General features: G+C 38.2%; 1 protein-coding gene across 4 annotated transcripts in view; it reads left to right on the top strand.

The window, feature by feature from the left end:
* The window catches only part of LOC144667538 (regulator of nonsense transcripts 2-like), a 30,286-nt gene extending 10,606 nt beyond the window's left edge, over positions 1-19,680 (top strand). Inside the window, exons 14-34 of one of the 4 annotated variants that reach the window (XM_078528969.1) lie at positions 394-481; positions 660-731; positions 1,576-1,682; positions 1,917-2,002; positions 2,410-2,518; positions 2,965-3,022; positions 3,394-3,449; positions 4,026-4,142; positions 4,315-4,416; positions 4,849-4,932; positions 5,337-5,378; positions 5,661-5,762; positions 5,944-6,003; positions 7,582-7,720; positions 8,133-8,269; positions 8,731-8,914; positions 9,382-9,662; positions 11,306-11,422; positions 12,052-12,184; positions 12,673-12,807; positions 19,520-19,680. In XM_078528969.1, coding sequence (XP_078385095.1) covers positions 394-481; positions 660-731; positions 1,576-1,682; positions 1,917-2,002; positions 2,410-2,518; positions 2,965-3,022; positions 3,394-3,449; positions 4,026-4,142; positions 4,315-4,416; positions 4,849-4,932; positions 5,337-5,378; positions 5,661-5,762; positions 5,944-6,003; positions 7,582-7,720; positions 8,133-8,269; positions 8,731-8,914; positions 9,382-9,662; positions 11,306-11,422; positions 12,052-12,184; positions 12,673-12,807; positions 19,520-19,647 — 2,337 coding nt within the window. In that variant the 3' untranslated portion in view covers positions 19,648-19,680. Of the gene's footprint in view, positions 1-393; positions 482-656; positions 732-1,572; positions 1,683-1,916; positions 2,003-2,409; positions 2,519-2,964; positions 3,023-3,393; positions 3,450-4,025; positions 4,143-4,314; positions 4,417-4,848; positions 4,933-5,336; positions 5,379-5,660; positions 5,763-5,943; positions 6,004-7,581; positions 7,721-8,132; positions 8,270-8,730; positions 8,915-9,381; positions 9,663-11,305; positions 11,423-12,051; positions 12,185-12,672; positions 12,808-19,519 lie in introns of all 4 variants that reach the window. The other 3 variants (XM_078528968.1, XM_078528967.1, XM_078528966.1) reach the window with 3 other exon arrangements.
* Positions 19,681-20,000: the final 320 nt, after the last annotated feature.

Genomic DNA, 20,000 nt, shown 5'->3' with positions numbered 1-20,000 from the left:
ATTTTATTAATATATAAATTTATATACTCTGTAATGTTACTTGTAAAATTCATTAGTGATTTAAAAGGAATGGGTCACCTTTTTAAGTTTAGAGTAAAGTGTTGTTACAGGTAATAACCCTACCCCATTCATGGAACCTTTTGGTTTTTCTTTTTCAGGTTTAAACACCTCCCTTCTCACCCCTCTGGAAATTGCACTTTAGCTCCATGCTTTTCAAACATAGCACAAGCTAGCTCCTATTAGGTTCTCCCTCTGTTGATCACACTTAGAAACTAATGTCTTGTCTACTACAAACTGAATTATTTAGTTAGCTAGTACTTAGTAACATCAGGTATGGTATTGTTAGCTACAGTATGTAATATATATCCTAAATTGTTGATTTGTGATTGTCAGATCTTGTACAAAGATGAAGGGAAGGAGCAGGAGGACGATGGTACTAATGCTGCTGAGGATGAAAAATTGGACATCCAAGACTTGGAAAGTAAGTAAAAATTTCCTTAATTTATTCAGTCACACAACTGAATCTACAGTGTATCTAATTCAGCATTTTGGTATGGGTGTTTGACTGCATCTACTGAAAAATCCTGTTTATTGGTTAAAATACAAACTAAATTGATTAAACTAAATAAAAATTAATTGTTTTGCTTTTTTCACAGTAGCTGAGGAGGAATTTGAAGAGATGGATGATGACATTGCTGATGAGGAATTTAATGAAAAGGAAAGTGAAGAAGGTAAAAGAACTGATTATATGTATGTGTATTATTAGTACATTAGAAGTGCACAAGACAAGCTTATCTTTGGGAGAAAAACATCCAAAATACAGCAACAGTGGAGGAATTGGCCATCATACTCATCCTTCAGCTTTGGCGAACAACCCCCTCCTCAATCTGCATTATTCTTCATATCATACTCTGCCTCATCTAATAATATTGCTAAATAATCAATGACCATGAAATCTTGAATTAACAAGTTATAATTCAACCATGGCTGGGTCTGATTTCTCAGATCATCCCACAACCCTCTCAACAATTCTGTGTAAAATTGTATTAATTTCTCGGTAGCTAGCGAACCTGAAGGCCAACCTAGAATATTGAGTCCAACTTAGCCAAAGGCCCCTAAAGGTGTTCATTAATTGTGTAGCAAACATGTCAGACACAAGGTCAGCAGAATGTCTTGGCCTTTGTGTGGTCAAAAGGCTTAAAAAAATTCTGTCCAGGGGAGGTACATATTGCTGCTGGTCAAGTAACTTAATTTTCATATTCTCACTTGCCTGATGGACACCGGCCCAGGCAAGCTATCTGCTGACTAATTCATGATTTTAAACTAAAAAAGGAAATGAAGACAAGCATGCCACTGCCCTGCAGGGCAAGTAAAAAGGCAGGCTGGAATTCAAGGCCTGTTTAGTGTTTTCTTTTTTCAGTCCCAGGCTTAAATGATAAATTAAAGTTCTCCTTAAAACTGATTGTCATTACTTTTTCTTTTTAAAGTTAATTACTGTAACATTCTGAAAATAAGCCACCAAATCTCTGAGAATTATAAAGAATTTGCAACAACTTGTGTTACTGATTTTAGAAGATGATGAAAGTTCCTCTGGTGAAACATCCAGCTCATCCACTGGACTAGCTCTTGAGGCAATCCAACAGAGACTGCCTACATGTGTCAACAAGGAGTTTATTGATGAGGTATTGTTTGTTTTTTTTTTTTTTTGTTTTGTTTTTCAGGGACAGTGTCCAGGTAAAATGTTTATTGAAACTCTCTGGCTTTCTGTGAAATAATTCAAGTTAGAAATTAATTTACAGCCAGCAGTAATAGCTGTCAATGCTTTGAACAATAATGCTTTTAGGTAATTATTATTAAATCCCACTATTGTTAAGTAATTTTTATCTTTTCATACAAATAAACTGTTGTTGTTGTAGGTTGCGACAGAGTTCATGCAAACATGCAACACCAAGGGAAACAGAAAGAAACTTTGCAGAGCTCTCTTTAATGTTCCAAGGATAAGGTAATTGACTTGCAGTCTTTGTTGGTAAAATGCGAAAATGGCAAAAACAAGTGGCGCTAAGCTTGCAACTAAGTAGACAAGAAAAATTATAAATAGCGACTTTCTAAACGCTTTACTTACAGGGTTTCTCATGTTGTTCTGTCAGCCAGCTAAAGAGCAAGCTGCTTCAAATTCTGAGTCCAAGTTTAGTGTGGCGCATCCAACACACCCACCACTGAATCATTAAATGTGGCCAGCTATTCAGAAACTGTATACGAACTCTGACTTAATATCCTGATAGGAGAGTAAGAAAAATAACCAATAAAAAAAAAATACTGCCAGCACTGCTGAGTCATTTTGCTCCGTTTATCCTCATAACTGAAGCAGACTTGATGAATTACCTCTAAACTAATGTGTTTTGTTGCAAGGTTGGATTTACTGCCAATGTACTCTCGTCTTGTGGCCACTCTTGATCCTTGTGCTCCTGATATTGCTCCTGACCTCATGCAGCAACTCAAAGGAGAATTTAGATTCCGTGTAAGCTTATTTTTATTTAACATTTTGATGTTATCTCTGAATATTCCTTTGCAATTGGTACATCTATTCTTTGTTATGAGCGTTTCATGTCTATAGTTGTACGGGTGGTGAATGGTCCTTCAAAAAAGGCGAGTCTCCCAGAATTTTAGCCAAATTTCAGGGGTCTCGTCATCTTGAATTTTTCTTTGATGCCTTCTCGGAGTCTCGATTTCTTTTGCAAGGCTGAAAAGGTCTTGGGCTTGCAGAAAAGATACATATATCAGTCTCGCTGTCTCAGAAAGTCTCACATTTACCATTCAACACCCCTAGTTGTCAAAAGTGCCATGACATAGCTGCATATGCACAAGAATGACTAGGCAAGTGTTTTTGTGGCATGATGGTTTATTATTATTTTAAGCTGGTTAATTATAAATACATAAAATTTTATTCTGATTGTGTTTCTTCAGGTGCGCAAGAAGGATCAGATCAATGTTGAATCAAAGATAAAGACAGTAAGATTCATAGGTAAGAAAATTTATGATGGATGAGCTCGCCTCAATGAACCATGGTCTACAATGAACTGACAGAGAACTGTGATGATTGTTATAACCATTATCTGAAGAAAAAAAACTTACAAAACTAACAATATTTTATTGTAACTGACATATTTACCATCACAGACAGGAAAGGATCGTTAATTTATATTGTAATTACTGTGATTTTGGGCACTTCTAAATAATGAGTTTTCTGATCTTGTGCCTTTAATTTTATTATGCGTTACTCCATTTATAAAACCGTAGATGTACATTTCTTTAGTACAGTTCGATGCTAGTATTGTTAGTACAGAAAATTAATAGTTATCATTTATCAACTTATTTCTTTTATCGTCATGACAGGTGAATTGACGAAGTTCCATATGTTTCCAAAAGGTGAAGCACTACATTGTTTGAAGGTGGGTGGTAAGACATTTTATCAATGGCATCCCAAACTGTTCTCATTACACATGAATCTTTAAGAAAGCCCTAAAAATATTTTTTGCTATTATGTTGACTGAATCACACATCTTGAGTTCGTTTGCAATACGTTCTCAACTCTTTTTATTGAAATTTGGCAAGATTGCAGAAACAAAAAAACATGTCAGGTATTTTAAAGTTATTCCCCTGAATATTCCCTGGAATGGGAATTTTTGATTATCAACGTTCAAAATTCAGCTACATGTTAAAACAAACCAGATAAACCGTCAAAATTCCCTGACATTTAAGAGGAAAGTGTGAAGAACTTTGATACAGTAATTTTATGACTCTTGCTGTCTCGGCCCTGTCTGCTTACTTGGAACTATTAAATAAGTAAGTTATACAATGTGGATTTTAATTTGGCATCAAGCAGTGGCTTGGTGCTAGGGATTAACTGAAGTAACAACTGGAGGAAACCCTGTCAAGAGAAAAAGCACAAAAATATTTAGTTCAAAGGGGTATCTGATTACTTCAGTTAAGAATTTTTTTCAGTTGTTGTCAATTTTCTATTTTAGATGCTTCTAGAAGATTTCACCCACCACAACATTGAGATGGCCTGTAATTTATTGGAAGTGTGCGGCAGATTCCTGTACCGCTCAGCAGACTCACACATCAGGACAAAAAACTTGTTGGTAAGTTTTCCTAAAAGAGAATATTTTTACAGTTCAAATAAGAATAGCAGGAGCACTAGAATTAAAGATATGAACGTGTAAATAAATGTGTACAACACCACATGCAAAAAAATTGTCATATTAGTAGCATACCTACCTTTTTAATTCACACCTTTTTCCTTTCATCTTACAGGAGCTCATGATGCGAAAGAAAGCTGTGCAGAATTTGGACAGTCGTCAATTGACTTTAATTGAGAATGCATTCTTCTATTGTAATCCACCAGAAAGACAGAAGGTACTTATTACATCTTCTACGTTAGGGCCGGGTTGAACAAAGCACGATTAACCTGATCCAGTATGAGCTTTAATTTCGATTTCAGGTTTTTAATTTTCAGTGAGGTTTTCTGTTAATATTTTCTGTCCTCCAGTTCTGACCTCAACTAGTCTCTAACTCCACAAAACATACCAGAGAAATTAAACTGGGTTATCCTTGTTAAGTGTTAATTGGCTTTTGAACAACCCTTTTGAACAACTAAAATAATATGCCTAAACACCCACTCAATTATTACTGTGTGTTTTACAAAAGTAGAACAAAATATAATGATGTGCTTGTAGCATAAATGGATGTTACAAGTTATGCAAGGTACAGCTGTATGTTATTGTCATTTTGTGCTATAAAGTACGCCAATTTGCTATTGACTGCAAAGATGTTATTTATTGTGTACAGGTTTCCCAGAAGGAGCGCCCTCCTTTGCATGAGTACATTCGTAAATTGCTGTATAAAGACCTTTCTAAAACAACAACAGAAAAGGTATACTGTAACATTAATGTATTCTACATTGTAAGGTCTATAACTTTTAAGAGATAATTTATTAAATATTATTTTTGTTATTGCATAGTTAGTACTATGGTTATTGTTACAAGTATCTCGTAACGATGACCTGGGTTTCGTCATAATTTTGTCAAATCATAGTGGAGTAGCAATACTGTAAAACGTAAGCCGTGGAACGTCTCTTCCAAGTGAAAGACACGTTCTTTTTTTGGTAGGGGCGGGGAGGGGAAATGTTACGATGTGCTACAGAAACCAGAGCTAACCACTGACAGTTTTGGTCCACTAGCCTCGTGAAGACTTTGAACAAACCGTCTGGCATAGTGTCACGACATCAGCTCTCTTTTCAAACCTCTAAGTCACATTTTGGTTATATTGCCTTACAGGTACTACGACAAGTACGAAAACTGCCCTGGAATGAGTCTCAGGTACTGATTCATTTTCAGATGTCATGTTAAAACAGGCAGTGATTCAATTTTCTGATTTGGCAGATGAATTTACAGGCTTCTTGAGACCCTTGAGCCCCTGCTATCATCCATTACGATAATAATACTTGCGCGCCTTATTTTACTCAACAGTGAACAGTGCTCGCCAGTTCAACTACATATTGAAGCTTGCGTTTATTTTAATGGCAGGAGAATGCCAGAAAAAAGAAATAATACTTCTGATCATTTTTAATTCAAACATTATTTTTCTGAATCGGTTTTCAGATTGCCGTGTACGTGATAAAGTGTCTGATTCGTGTGTGGAACATCAAATACAACAGCATTCACTGTGCTGCAAACCTGCTAGCAGGCATAGTGCAATATTACGTAAGTATCTCCTTGAAAAATGAAGCTAAATGCGGGACCACAAAAAAAAAAAAATTAATAATTTTTTTTAACCTTTTAATCAAATGCTATAGGCTCTGAGATTTGATATCTTTGCCGTGTTTAAATTAATTAAGCAAAGTTTTAGGGAAGATTGTTGTATAATGACTGGACTTCTTTGCAGGAAGATGTTGGTTTGTATGTTGTTGATGGAGTTTTGGAAGAGATTCGCCTTGGAATGGAGGTACAAGTTAGAATAATTCATTATTCCACAAGATATATGACATGATATATAGCCAACGAAGCGTTTGGCGCGAATTGCCTTTTATCATCTCATATATATCTAACAAGCAAAAGTGGAATACTTGTTTGATTTAAACCCACTGTAATTTTACACTACTAATTTTACTTTATAAAAAAGACCAGAAGACATGCAATTTTTGTCGCCATGTTGACTGTTGGTAAGACATGCTATTCAGTGATATTCAATGGCTGCTTAGCCAATCAAAACTCTGAAAATACGTTAACCAATGCTCCAGTTTTTAATAAGTACCATTAGCTTGTAAGGAAAGAAAGGATTTAAGACGGAATCCATCAGGAAATCGAGTAATAATAATTTTAGTTGGACAAAAAAACGAGCACCAGAAGAATTTCAATCCTATTGCGTTATTTTCTACCCCATATAAAAGCTAAAGATGTAAGTAATAGGCCATTTCCGAGTTACCCTTTGCCTCTGTTTCAAAACGAGTCTACATGCGAAACCATTCAAATGAAAATGAGTTTGATTTGCATGAAAATGGACGTGTAGGTGAAACTCATTATTTTGCCTTCACTACACACTAACAACACAACTTGAGGCATGGGCCGTCGGTCGCCGGGCCCACGATCGTTTGACACATCATGACGCACAGAACACCTCCACCACACGGCACGTCCCCACCACTGGAAAAGGCCGTACCCCCGACCACTGGCGCCCCTGGGGTGCACAAACAAAACAATGATTCACAATTATGAAGAAGGTAATGAACATATTTCACAAACCGAGTAGGTGGCCAGAGGCTGAGTGGTCAAAGTCTCTCAAGAACTCTTTCACACGCTACCATAGTCCTCGCGTCTACGCTCCACCCATTCTCTTTCCGTGTCGGCAAATTTATTAGTTATCCCGACTATCACAAATTACATTTCATATGAATGGTTTCGCACGTAGACTCGTTTTGAAACAGAGGTAAAGGGTAACTTGGAAATGGCCTATTATCCGTGATAACACCAACAACAATATCCTATCAGAGCCTGAGAAAAAGAATTTCAAAGTTCACAAGAACAATGTAACTCGAAATTTGTTTTCGATGTTAAGTGTTGTTAGTAGAAACTCAGCTGTGTTCTATTGGAAATCCGCGAATCTGATTGGTTCTCCCACTGTTTTCTATTCGCCGATAGAAAACAGTCGCGCGCGCGTAGCTCTTTAAGCGGTAAATTTTCTTGATTTTTGTCTTCAAAGTGCACAATATTGTAGGTTTTAGACCGCAATCCTTTAGAGTTTCTACTAAAACAATTAGACTACTCGCCCTCGTTTTCTATGAGCGATAGTCAACTCGGCTGCGCCTCGTTGGCTATTCGCTCATAGAAAACTCGGGCTCGTAGTCTAATTGTTAATTAGAAATGATTTATTTTGATAAGATGTTTGAAACAGTTACACAGAAGTTTGCAATAAGATGTAAATAATCTTGGTACATAATTTTGTCCAATTAAAACTCGAAGTCCTGGCGGATTCCGTCTTAATTTAACTTAACTTAAATTTCTCAATTTACATGTTACTTGTTAGACAAACCTTCAGAAGATGAACCAGCGTCGTGTAAGCTGTGTGAAGTTCTTAGGTGAGCTGTATAACTACCGACTAGTGGAGTCACGAGTTATATTCAGCACTCTGTATTCCTTTATCACCTTTGGCAACAACCAGGAAGGTTAGTGAGATCTCCTGTGTGGTGTTTTGCACAGTGATTTTCTTGTCTACTGTTTACAAGGATAAAAGTGTGATGACTTACTGTACATGTTGCACCGCGATTGTTCTTTTCTTTGGGTGTGCGGGGGGGCAGGGGGTGTTACCTGTGATCTGATATAGTCATAGGATTGGCTATACTTACCTGTTAAGTGCTTAAGCGGTGTCTCACTGTAAATGCCTGTACTAGAAGTTATCACGGCTGTGACAGCTTGAAATTTCAAGCTTCTGTGGTGACTTCAAGTGCTTATTCTCAAAAGCATGATAACGATTTAGTACTAAAAAAGTGGTGTCCTTTTTTTAGTCAGAAAATAAAATAAAATTAATACACGACTTCTTGTGTATAAAGATGGTTTTGGTTGGTGTTATGTTGATAGGCATAGTATCAGTGCTGGATCCTCCTGAACACTTGTTTCGTATCCGTCTGATCTGTACTCTACTGGACACTTGTGGACAGTATTTTGATCATGGCAACTACAAGAAGAAACTCGACTGTTTTCTTGTCTACTTCCAGGTAAGGTGCATTAGTAACAGTGGTAAATTTTATCAGGAGTAAGGCCAGTCTTGTAGATATTATCACATTCCCAGCCTTATTTCAGTAGTGTAGCAGTCTCTACTGTTTGGGGGCTAGGGGCATTGTTCCTGTACGATTTGCATTTTAATTCTGTATTACCTTTTGTGTCGAAAGTTTTTCCATTTTACGTTGACGAGGTAATTACATTTTCCGTCAAAAGCTATAAATAACGTTTTGCGTTACTATTACATTTTGTTTCAGTCATTAAATTTCGAAGCATGACATCTTCTTTCCGCTTGAGCCTAATTCTTCTACTTAACGTAAGATTATTCATTTAAATAACTAAAAGGCCTATTATATTATCTCTTGAAATGAGGCTTCCGATCACTGCCTTTCGCTAATATCTATAATTACAGTATACCATTTGTAAGTATGATAAGCATTGTTGATTGTTTTACCAGTGTTACATATTGAAGAAGAAAGCTGATCCCATATGGCACGAGGGACACCCATTTCCTCGCGATGTTGATTACATGGTAGCGGACACTCTTGAGTCGCTTCGCCCCAAACTAACCATGTATGCAAGCTTAGAGTTGGCTGTTGAGAGTCTACAGAAGTTGAACAAGGAGCATCAAGAACAGATAGGTTAGTTTTAACCAGTTCAAGGGGGAATTTGTATGTTGATACATTATCATCGCTGCGGCATAGATCGCTTTTCTATACATTTTTATATACTAAATCGTGGGAGGGATGCTTTCTTTTTTCTTTATTTGACGGTTTCGCAGTACAAGATAATGACAATAAGCACTTTAAATATGAAATAAAGGGAGTGGAAAAATATGAAATGAGGGGAAAGAATTATTTACAGGGATAAAAAGAGAAAATTGCAGGTGCCGCGGGGAGCCCAAAAAAAGCAATACACCTTTACAAAAATTTATAGCCACGAACAAGCGAGAAAGTTTGGTAAATAAAATTAGAATTCAAATCTTGTTTTCTGTTTGTTTGATTGTGTATTTTACGATACACAAGGAGAATTTAGATGCTTATTAAGTCTCCTGAAACACCATCACTTTGCAATATGAGTGTTGAATGCATCCTGTGTTTCGTTTCAGAGAAAGCTGCTCCTGTAGAACAGGACTCAAGTAACCCATGCAACAGCTCAACCCAGCCATTGGCTATTCCAAACATTTCTTACAGCAAAGTTCTGTCAGAATCTCCAGCTGCCTCGCTCAGTAACTCTCCTTGCCAGTCTCCCATGCTGCGCGAGGAAGATGAGCAGAGTGAGACTGGGGAGAGTGAAGGCGAGGAAGACGATGAGGGCCCTGGAGCACAGTGGGCGGAATCTGATAGAGAGGTTACCGAAGTTGATATTAATGATGTGGATATGAACAAGGTTAGTTGCTGGAAATTCTTACCAAGTTCTTTCCACAATATAGTCAACTCAACTATTGTTTTTCGGAATCTCCTAGACTTGCCCCAAGTCGCTCGTTTTTTTCTTTGTACCTACAGTTACTTAAATAAAATCGTTTTAAAATCAAGCGCGAGAGATCGCGCGGGATTCATTTGTGTGAACGCGCGCGCGAAGGAAAACCGAGGAATGGCTCGGAACGAGCGACTTGTGTCACTTGCAGGAAATCGATTCTGGCTGACGTTTTTTTGCCGCGAAAATATTGCATCATTTCGTGTGCATTGAGTTGGTTTCTTTTATCGTGTTGACGTCAGTTTCGTGCGCCGTGTGCAGCTGACGCGCGCTGTGGCGTGTGTTAAAATTGCGATTTTCTTCCCATTTTGGTGGGAAATCATACTTGATGGCTCTCTCATTTCTGTCTGTAAGATTTAAAAGGGACAGGCACAAAAAAACTGTTCCAAAACTGTTCTAAAACTAGTTTAACTGCCGATGTGAGAAGGAAACAAGTCTGTTCAAGAGGTAAAAAGTTAAACGCAAGCGTGTCTTGCGAGCAGAGCGCGCTAAGTTAGCGAGCAGAGCGTGCTCAGTAAGTTCGCGCGCAATTTAACAAATTGACATCAGTTTTTTATGCGTCTGTCCTGTTATTGATGATAAATTTCGTCATAACATTGTCAAAGTTTGTTGTAGATCCGCTCGCCTAGCGGCTCGCGAATCTACAACACTTTGACAATGTTATGACGCAATTTATCATCAATAACAGGACAGACGCATAACTGATGTCAATTTGTTTTTTACAATAACAAAAAGCCAAAACTGATTTTAAAACGAAGGAAAGAAATCTACGGGGAAGATGCGATTGCCGTACGGCCGCAGAATCTAAATTTTGTCGCTGTAATTTGGAAAATCACACTCACAGGCTCGTAAATTAAAAGTTTGGTAAGAATACCGCCAGAAATACACGAGAAAATTCGAATTGTTCAACTAACCTTTAATCCACTGAAAAGTGTTCACAAAATAATCCGCTAAAACGTGGTTCAGCTTTCTAATTTCATTGACAGCACACATTCCCGCTCACCGCCGATTTTCGGTCTGAATCCTCAATAAACTTCCAGTTCTCTTCGCTCTCAGGTCGCACTGGTTTCTTAAGTTTTAACCGATAAATTTTAGATGATTTCCTCATTGAAGACTTCTAGTTTTGTGGTATAATTCTCGCCTCATCAAGAATACAGCGCTAAATCAGTGCTGAAAAGTTTGACAAAACCTTCGCTGATTGCGTCAGCTACGAGTTTCATGCGTCTGTACTCTTATTGAAAATGAAAATTAGCCTATCAGCGCGCGAGAATTCGCTCAGTTATTGTAAAAAATATGATTGACATAATCTCGATGGCGTCACCGGTGGATTTTTCCACCGGTGACGCCACATTTCAGAATTGGCGCGCTGCAGGTGAGACAAGTCGCTTGTTCCGCCACGATCCTCCGCCATTTTGTTTTTCATGCCCGCGCGCGCCCTCCATTTCTGTATCCAGCGGTCTCCTGCGAATCTAACGAGCGACTTGGAGCAAGTCTAGAAATCTCCTTGATTGCGCATACTGTTGCCAGAAATGTATTTTCCTTGATTTCTCTTGTAGGTAAAAGTTCTCAGCCCCCCTAAGCCAGAACCAACCGTGGAAGACAAGGCATTCCTTGCTGCTTTTGACAAACTTTTGTTGGATGACGTACAGACTCGCCGCGAAGAAAACCCCAAGGTATGAACATAATTTATTTATGCAGATATTCAAATTAATTTTACCATAGTGCCAGCAGTATTCTGTCTGATTGATCTCAACTTCACCCACTCAACACATATAACATGTCAGGGCCGTAAGCCGAATTTTTCACGGGTGGGTGCAAGCGCCAGAAACATCAGCTTCTTGGCGGATAGGGGAGGGTCCGGGGGTTATTCTCCCCTTTGAAATTTTGAAAAATTAAGCTATTGAAGTCAACAATTCCTGCACGCCCTTATTAGGTGGACCTTTGTGGCCCATGGGGCAGTGCGGACGCACCCATCATACCCCCCCCCCCCCCATGTGCATGGACACTTCACTCTTATACAAGTTCCCCGTTATTGTTGTTGTTGTTGTTGTTGCGTTTCCCTCACATTTCCATCGGATTAGTTTTTCTTAGATGATAGAATTTTTTTAAAAATGGTATTAAAGAAAGTTGATCCCATCCCAGAGTAACATGGAGAAATACCCCCCACTCCCACTTCGCTGGCATCAAACAAGTTCATGAGGCTCTGAAGTGAAAGGGATGTAAGGCTCGAAAACATAGTTTTTGGAGATTTTGTTACACTATTGTTGCTAATGCGCGTCGCCATACGCTCTTTATCTGTCAGGTTCCAAGAGTGGATGTAGCGGTTCCAATGCACCTGAAAGGACAAAGAGCTCGTCACAATAGTCTAACTGAAGAGAACGAAAACCTGAACTTTGTTGTTATGTTAAAGAAAGGAAATAAACCGCAGTTTAAAGGTAAGCAAAGCCTTAAGAAAATTGAGGTTGTGAATTTGTCAAATCCTTCCATTTCACGTTTTAGTGACAAGGTTTGGGGTATAAAAAGGATATAAAATTAAGCATGGGGATACAACAAGTCAACCATCAGTGTCTAAAACGTAGAATTATTTTAATATATTTAGAAATTTACCGCAAACATTCGAAAATAAGCCTTGTATTTGTTTTGTTTGTTTGCTGCTTTTTTTGGGAGGGGGGGGGGGTATTTTCGAGGTGGTGAAAGATCTTAGGTGTTGAAATGTGTTGGGTTTGGAGTTTTTGCTTATTTATCTGTCCAGTTTCTTTGCGAGGGAGGGGGTTTCTTGGAAGCTTGTGGTAGATTTCCACGGAAAGAAGGGAACAAGGATTTAAAAATTAAAAACAAGCCAGAGCAGAGCGTAAAAAATCCGACAAACGCAGTATGGCACTGGGCCAGATTATAAATGTTTCTTTATTTCACCGCTAAACAGACCTGCAGATTCCTCTTAGCTCTGGACTGGCAGCAAACATCCGGGACAGACAGATGGCTGAACAACAAGAGCAGGAGGAAGTTAAGAGACTGGTACTGAATTATAATCAGAGACAAGAGGAAGAGATTTATAACGGTACGTGTTTACTTTAGGCGAGATATCAAAATGGCATCATGTGAAAACCACCGGGAGAAACACGGTCTGTGCTCTTTATGACCACAAAAATGTGCCATCAGTTACAGTTTGCTACATTACATGTACAAGTTCGACCTTTACATTGACTGTATAAACTTTGAACACTAAAAATTAATTAAACCTACGAGGGATTTATTTCACCAAACAGAGGAAGGATGTCCCAAACTCACCTATGTGAAACCTGAGTTTGACTTTAAAATGATTTAAAGGAGCAATGTCACGATATTTAACGGTCATTTTTCTGATTAATTTCAGTTTGATGGAAACCTCAAAATAGTAGTTTTCTCACATAGAAAAACAACAAAGGAGTAATAAAAACGAGAAAATAGGAAAGGATAGTTTCGACTGACAAAGATTAAGACGGATTACGGATTCTGGTTGTACGTGATGTGGCTCCTTTCAAAGATCGCATCTTAGTAAATCGGAAACGTTTCGCCAAGGTATGAACGTTGTAGACTGTTCAAACCTTTCATGCAGTGAGGTAAGATAACTGGAAACTTCCAAAAGACTCTCGAACATCAATGGAACCATTCAGGCTTTCGTTACTTTTAAGTGACTCGCGCTATATAGGGAAAACAACTGTCGAAATGCACGCTCAAAATGGTGTAAACAAATGACGACTCTATTAAAAACGTATCTCGTACAATAAACGGTAAGTGAATTTACTTTTAATTTACAAATTTAGAACGAGTAAAAGAAGGCAATTTTGTATCTCGCACTAACAAATCAAATGTCATCGTCGCGACCTCTTTACATACAAATACATTTAGACAGTTGTTTTCCCTATCTAATGCGAGTCCCTTTTAAAGTGTATATGACAGATTATTTTTTATTTGCCTGATCAAATCTACGTGGTATGCTGATACGAACATCGAAAAACGAAATTCGAAATCTCGTTTTTTTCACCGCCTTTTCGACCTAAAAAACGCAATATTTTCACTTCCGGTGAAAATAAAGCTATCATATCAGCAAACATACAGGTAAGTAAAATGAAAAGGCGGTTTTTAATTTTGACGTATTAGGCTCAAAACGAATTTAGAAGTAGCGCACGTGTTTAATAGTAAAGATGGTAAATTTTAAGCTCGGTAAATAAATAGTGAAAATGAAGTATTCAACATGACACGAGCATGGGACAAAGAAAAAATCTGAGTGTAACCTAGCTAATCTGAGTCTAACCTAAATAGCAACCTAGTAAATGGCCCAGCTCACAACGAGTCTCTCGTAGCTCAGTTGGTTAGAGCGCCCAACCGGTATCTGGGAGGCCATGGGTTCGATTCCCGTCGGGGACTCAGATTTTTTTTCTTTGTCCCATGCTCGTGTCATGTTGAAGACTTCATTTTTCAGCGCACGTGTTGTTGTGATTTTAGCGAGTATACAGATCAAAAAAATCTATGCCGTCGCAGCTTTAAAATTCCATGTTCGGTTTGTTTGGTTATTGAGTGTATCACTGAGCGCATTCTTGTTTGACGTCAGGCGCACAGTGGGGAGCTGGGTCTAGACCGGCCGTGACGTCAAAAGCAGAATAGACCCAGCTCCCCAATGTGCGCGGTTTTGGACCCAACCGGAAGTGAAATTTCACGATTTTAGAGCGCGAAAACGCGGTGAAAAAAGAGATTTCGAATTTCTTTTTTCGATGTTCCCATCAGCATCCCACGTACATTCGATCAGGCAAATAAAAAAACTGTGTCATATACACTTTAAAGTAACGAAGGCCCCATTCGTTGTTATTGCCCCCGCAGGGCTTGTAGAAGACCTAAATGTAATAACTGACCCTAAATGTAATAAACTCCTAAATGTAATAACATTTGACCTTAAATGTAATAAACTCCTAAGAGTGACAACATTTAGGCTTAAATATTTAACGTTATACTAGCGTCATCAATAAAGTATTCAATACGTCTTTACCCTTAATTGGCCGTACAGGGGGGGGAGTGGATGCCAACCCCCTCACCCCCTTGAAGTTTTCCGTAATTTTGAAAAGATTTACTCTATAATACTGTACCTTCAGTAGGTGTTCATTCAACCCTTGCAGACATTTTGATATGGTTGAGATGGCAACGTCATAATAACAAGCAGGTCTTCCCAAAAATCGTTACATTTTACATTTTACCTAATCTCTTCTATTTTTTTTTTAACAAAATTGCACACAATTTGCTTAATTTTATATTCTATAAGCATTTTGGCTTGATTTTTGTAAGTTCCGTTATTTTACGACCTTCTAAGAAAATGGAGGAATCCAAGATGGCGGACTCAAGATGACGGCTCTAATGACATCATATGTCACTCAGCCAACAAAAATTATGTCATCTTGTAGAGTAAGCAAAGGGTGTGTCAGTAAATGTATTCACAGTTAAAACACGATGAGTCAGCAACCAACAGGTTGTTAATTAATCCTATTCAAGTGAACAGCAGAGGCGAGATCGGCACGAGACTCATTTAGCAAAGCACTCCAAACACTAAATTAAATAATGAGAAAATGTAACACTATTTAGAAATGCGACAAGCGCGGAACTCTTAAGTAATTAGCCCATACGTTAATAAACTGAAACAACCGCTAATACTAAAAATAAGTAACACAAAAAGTTCGGAAGTAAAAAGGAAGAATCTATTATTTAAACTCACGCCTTTTTGTAATTTTGGATATAATAATTTACATGAACCAACTAATAAGATCAACAGGTTATTTTTGGCTAATAAGATGCTGTTGGCTTTTTAAGTGTTTTTTAAATTATTAACATGGTTTAACATAGACATGACTAAAATACGGGAAATTCTCCGTAACATAAAGTGGTTTGTTGAGCCATCTGTCACGCCATCGGACAAGTTGCTGTATTCATCTTGAATCAAGCGTAACTAATGAAAAACATCAATCAAGTGACTTCAAATTGAGGGTCTCAATGGGGTGGTGGCTTTTACGGTTAACGGTTAAAATTTAGGCTTTTTTACGGCTAACGGTTAATTTATTTCCATTACGGTTAACAGAAGTAAATTAATTTCCGTTATTGAAAAACATATTTTAGGCCTCAGAGGGTCTGAATGGGTTTTAGTGTTTTTGTGTATTTAGCGTTTTTTTACACTAAACATTAAAACGTTAACATGAAACATTAAACGTTAAACATTAAAATTAAATATTAAACATTAAAATGTTATTTACCCATAACTTTTAGTGTTTGCTGTTAAATTGGCCAATTTTTTAATGTTTGCTGTTTTCGGAGAATACCCATAGTGAAAAACCCATAGTCTTTAAGATTTTAGCATTGTATATTCTTATCTGCTCTTCGAAAATCGATAAAAAAATCACTCATGAACATTGAGCCCGTGCTGTGTTCTCCTCGGAAATCTTCGTTATTCTTGGCACATCTTCTTGATCAAACGCAATAAAACGGTGCAAAAAACCAAAAGGTGAAATTAATTGCATTAAAAATATTTTCATTAATAGGAACACAAAAACTACAAATTTGAGGAAACATATCTGTCAAAATGCCGTTGCCATGGTAACGTCAAGTTCTCCGACACAGCAACCTATCCTACCAAATTATTCCCAGATAAATTTAAGATAAACTCGCAAAGTTTGGCAGCGTTTGGTTGAATCTTCAAAAAATTTATAAGCGTTCAAAGTCAGCACGTGCACTCCCCCCCCCCCCCGCTCTGGATAGGGTTAATGAGGTGATGGTTACGCCATTGATGACGTTACTATAACATTATAAGTCTGAATGTTATCACACTTAGGAGTTTATTACATTTAAGGTCAAATGTTATTACATTTAGGAGTTTATTACATTTAGGGTCAGTTATTTCATTTAGGTCTTCTACAGGGCTTTGGCCCAGAGGCCAAAGCCCGAGGAGGCATTATAGTGTCCCCCACGTATAAGTAGTTACAGAGGAAAATACAGAGGAAATACAGGGAAAAATACAGGGCATACAGTCAGAAGCCAAAAAAAATGGTTGAAGTGAGCGCGCAAGCTAGTATCGGGTAATGATGACGTCACAATAGGGTTTGCCTGCAAATAGTATCGGGTAATGATGACGTAACAATAGCGCTTGCCCGCTATGGGTTTTGGATAATGGTGACGTTCAAGCACCTTCCCGGATTACGCGTCTTCACAACTCCACAACTCTCACCTCGCACATGTGTGCGGGATGTATACCGTATACCTTTAAAGGGTGATTTTTCCCAAAATTTTCAAGCCGGATGAAAGATTTAAAGTTTATATCCAATATACCAAAAAAGATTATTTAAAAAACTTGAAACGCACGCGAGTTACCGACAAAAACGTATTCTTTCAACTTAACTTTTTAGTCCGCTAAAGCCTAGTTTTCACTAGCGACGCAAACACAAGCGCAAGCACAAGCGTAAGGATAACGGCTATAATTTCACCGTGAATACGGCTTCGACGCAAACAAAAGCACAAACACAATTGAATTTTGATGCTTATGTTTGAACTTGTGTCAAGCACATGCAAGGGTCATTTTTTTTTCCTGTTCGCGTGCTTGCGTTTGTGCTTGTGCTTGTACTTGCGTCGCTGGTGAAAACCAGGCTTAAGTGTTCTAAAGCTAATTAGGGCCTGTTTATATGGAGGAGAGTTGTCCCTGGTAGGAGGGTTACCCTCCATACCGAGCCACCCCGGGCGAGAGAGCTTTTCATACGTTTCTTTATAAATAGCTGCGAACTGTTTATATGAGAAATTGAGAAGTTGGCTCGGGGGGCAGGGTGACCCTGGGTGCAGGGTCACTCGCTTTGAAGGTAGGGTGACCCTGGGGAGCGAGCCAACTTTTTTCCATATAAACAGTTTGGTTATTTTTGCCTCGCCTACCAGGGACAAGTTGACACATACGGAGCATGCGCAAATGCGCAATCGGCCAAAACAACATCGAAATCGGCGGTAAATTTGTCCAAAAATGGTCTTCGTCGAAGTTTCAGCGCTCTTGATTTTAGAAAAGGCCGCCATAATAGATATTTCAAAATAACTCTCGCCAGTCTTTTGAACCGAGAGGGCCAAGTTTTGGCTCGGTCAACAGGGACAACTATCTCATATAAACGCTTGGCAAAAGATGGCTCGGGGGAGAGGGTAACTCTCCTAACAGGGCCAACTCTACTCCATATAAACAGGCCCTTAGAATGACATCGGCAGACTCGCATGTAATTATCACACAACAATCTAACGTTAACCTTTTGTCGGTCGGGAATAAACACCCAAAGCGATACTTGATGAAAACGTTCGATCTTTTAGTCAGGGCTTTATATTCGGTCGCTACACTTCTAGTAGAAATTCATTCGAGGCTTTGTGCGAAGATTGAATTGCGTGAACATTTCTTCCAGGAGGTGACCGAAAAAAAAACCAAACACTGCTCAGTGGCCCGGTCATCTGAGAACGTGTTTGCGGGCAGTTTGGTGGGCGGTGTTTGTTTGCGAAGCGATAGATTTTTCTAAATGCTTTTTTCTCGAATTATATTTTTCGCATGGTAGCTAAACCTCCAAGGGATTTTGTTCAATTGACTTCAAATCTTCAGAGGAATTACCGTACTTCAATATATCAGCAACAAAAACATGTCGGCGATTGTTTTATTTATAAAAACGTTTGCGTTGAGAGGCTTTTTTGTACGATCAATCCATGTTTTCTAGCCTTCTTCGAAAATGCTCTGTAACCTTTTTACTGTAATCGAATACGACAAAACGCCGACACGTTTTTTAGCACTTTGGGAGCGGAAACCCTCGAACAAATCAAATTAGCGAATTTTAAAGCTTTCAATAGCCGATTCCGACTTTCGTATTTAGACCTCGTAAAAAATTCAACAATTTACTTTATCACAAAATGGATGAAATTTTTAGATAGCCAGTTCTATGAGCTTTAAATTAATATGGGTTTTATGTATCTACAATTCAACCCGGACGCGCTACAGTGTTTTGAAGTGAGACACGCCTGAAGGCAGTCGAGTTTTTGAGCTTGTGCAAGAGAAGTTTAACGTGGAAGTCTTTTTTGAGCTTTTGCAAGATAAGGATATTTGTTTGGATTTTGTTGCTATCGAAATAGATTACAAAGCTTGCTATTGTGGAGTAAGTTGGTTTCGATTGCTGAATTGAACAGACTCAGTTTACATAAAAAAAACATTGAGAATAGTGAAACTAAGCAGAAAGTCAGGAACCGTGAGCTACTGCGCAGTGCGAGTGTTTTGTTTTCTTTATGTAAACTCTGCAAACTTGGTTTTTCGACTGAGTCTTTCAGTCGCTTTTGTGTGTGATTTGTGTCTGACAAATCGCAGATTTGTACTGAGTCTTTCAATCCAGCAATCGTAACCAACTTGCACTACAGTAGCAAGCTTTGTGATCTATTACGTGACTGCCATGTTAAAAATTATACAGTTTAGTATTTTAAAATTGAAAGCAAAATAAATATTTATACAATAAAATTGAGCTATCTTCAACTTCTCACTGCCCATCAATGCCTCACCCAGTGCCCAGATGCGATAGCCACTAACACTTAACCGCAAGCTACAGTTTCGCGCACATTTACAACCCTCAAAAATAAACACAAACAAGTTTCCATTTTATACAAATCAGATAAGATCAAAAGACCGGGGGCACTTTTAGTGTCAACTACCCCTAGTCTAAGTATGTAATATGTAATTGTATAACTGTTGTTTATTTCTGTAGAGATGCTAGCGCAGCAAAGGCAAGCAAGCTCTGACCAGTCTCCAAGGCCTCACGGTAACCGCTTTAACAAAAGGCGACTTCCAGAAGGCAATAACACCAGCATTGTGTTTGCTAACTTAACCAGGTGAGACTGACAACTTACAAGGCTCGATGAAATTCTTCCTTCGAATCTTAATAGACGACAGTAAAGATTAAACATATTATGTATTTTATTTGAATCCTGACAATTTGATTTTTGTTGAGCCCATAAAGAGGTTTATACTTGCCCCAAAATTGACGCTAAAATTCCATCTTCATCAGACTACGACATATGGCTTCCAAAATTATGCCTGTCCGTACATCAAAAGAAAGCAAATGTCCGCGTTTTTCAGGCAGTTTAATGTTTTTAGAAACACTTAACCTTTTAGGAACACTGAAGAAAAGTTTACAAAAAATTATCTTGCATTGATCACTGACTGGTCATTATTGAACAATTCATCTT

Source organism: Oculina patagonica, chromosome 10, assembly GCF_052425735.1.
Source record: "Oculina patagonica isolate OP01 chromosome 10, crgOcupat, whole genome shotgun sequence".
Classification (NCBI taxonomy): Eukaryota; Metazoa; Cnidaria; class Anthozoa; order Scleractinia; family Oculinidae; genus Oculina; species Oculina patagonica.
Note: the sequence above shows the minus strand (reverse complement) of the source record. Positions and strands in the feature narration are given on the sequence as shown.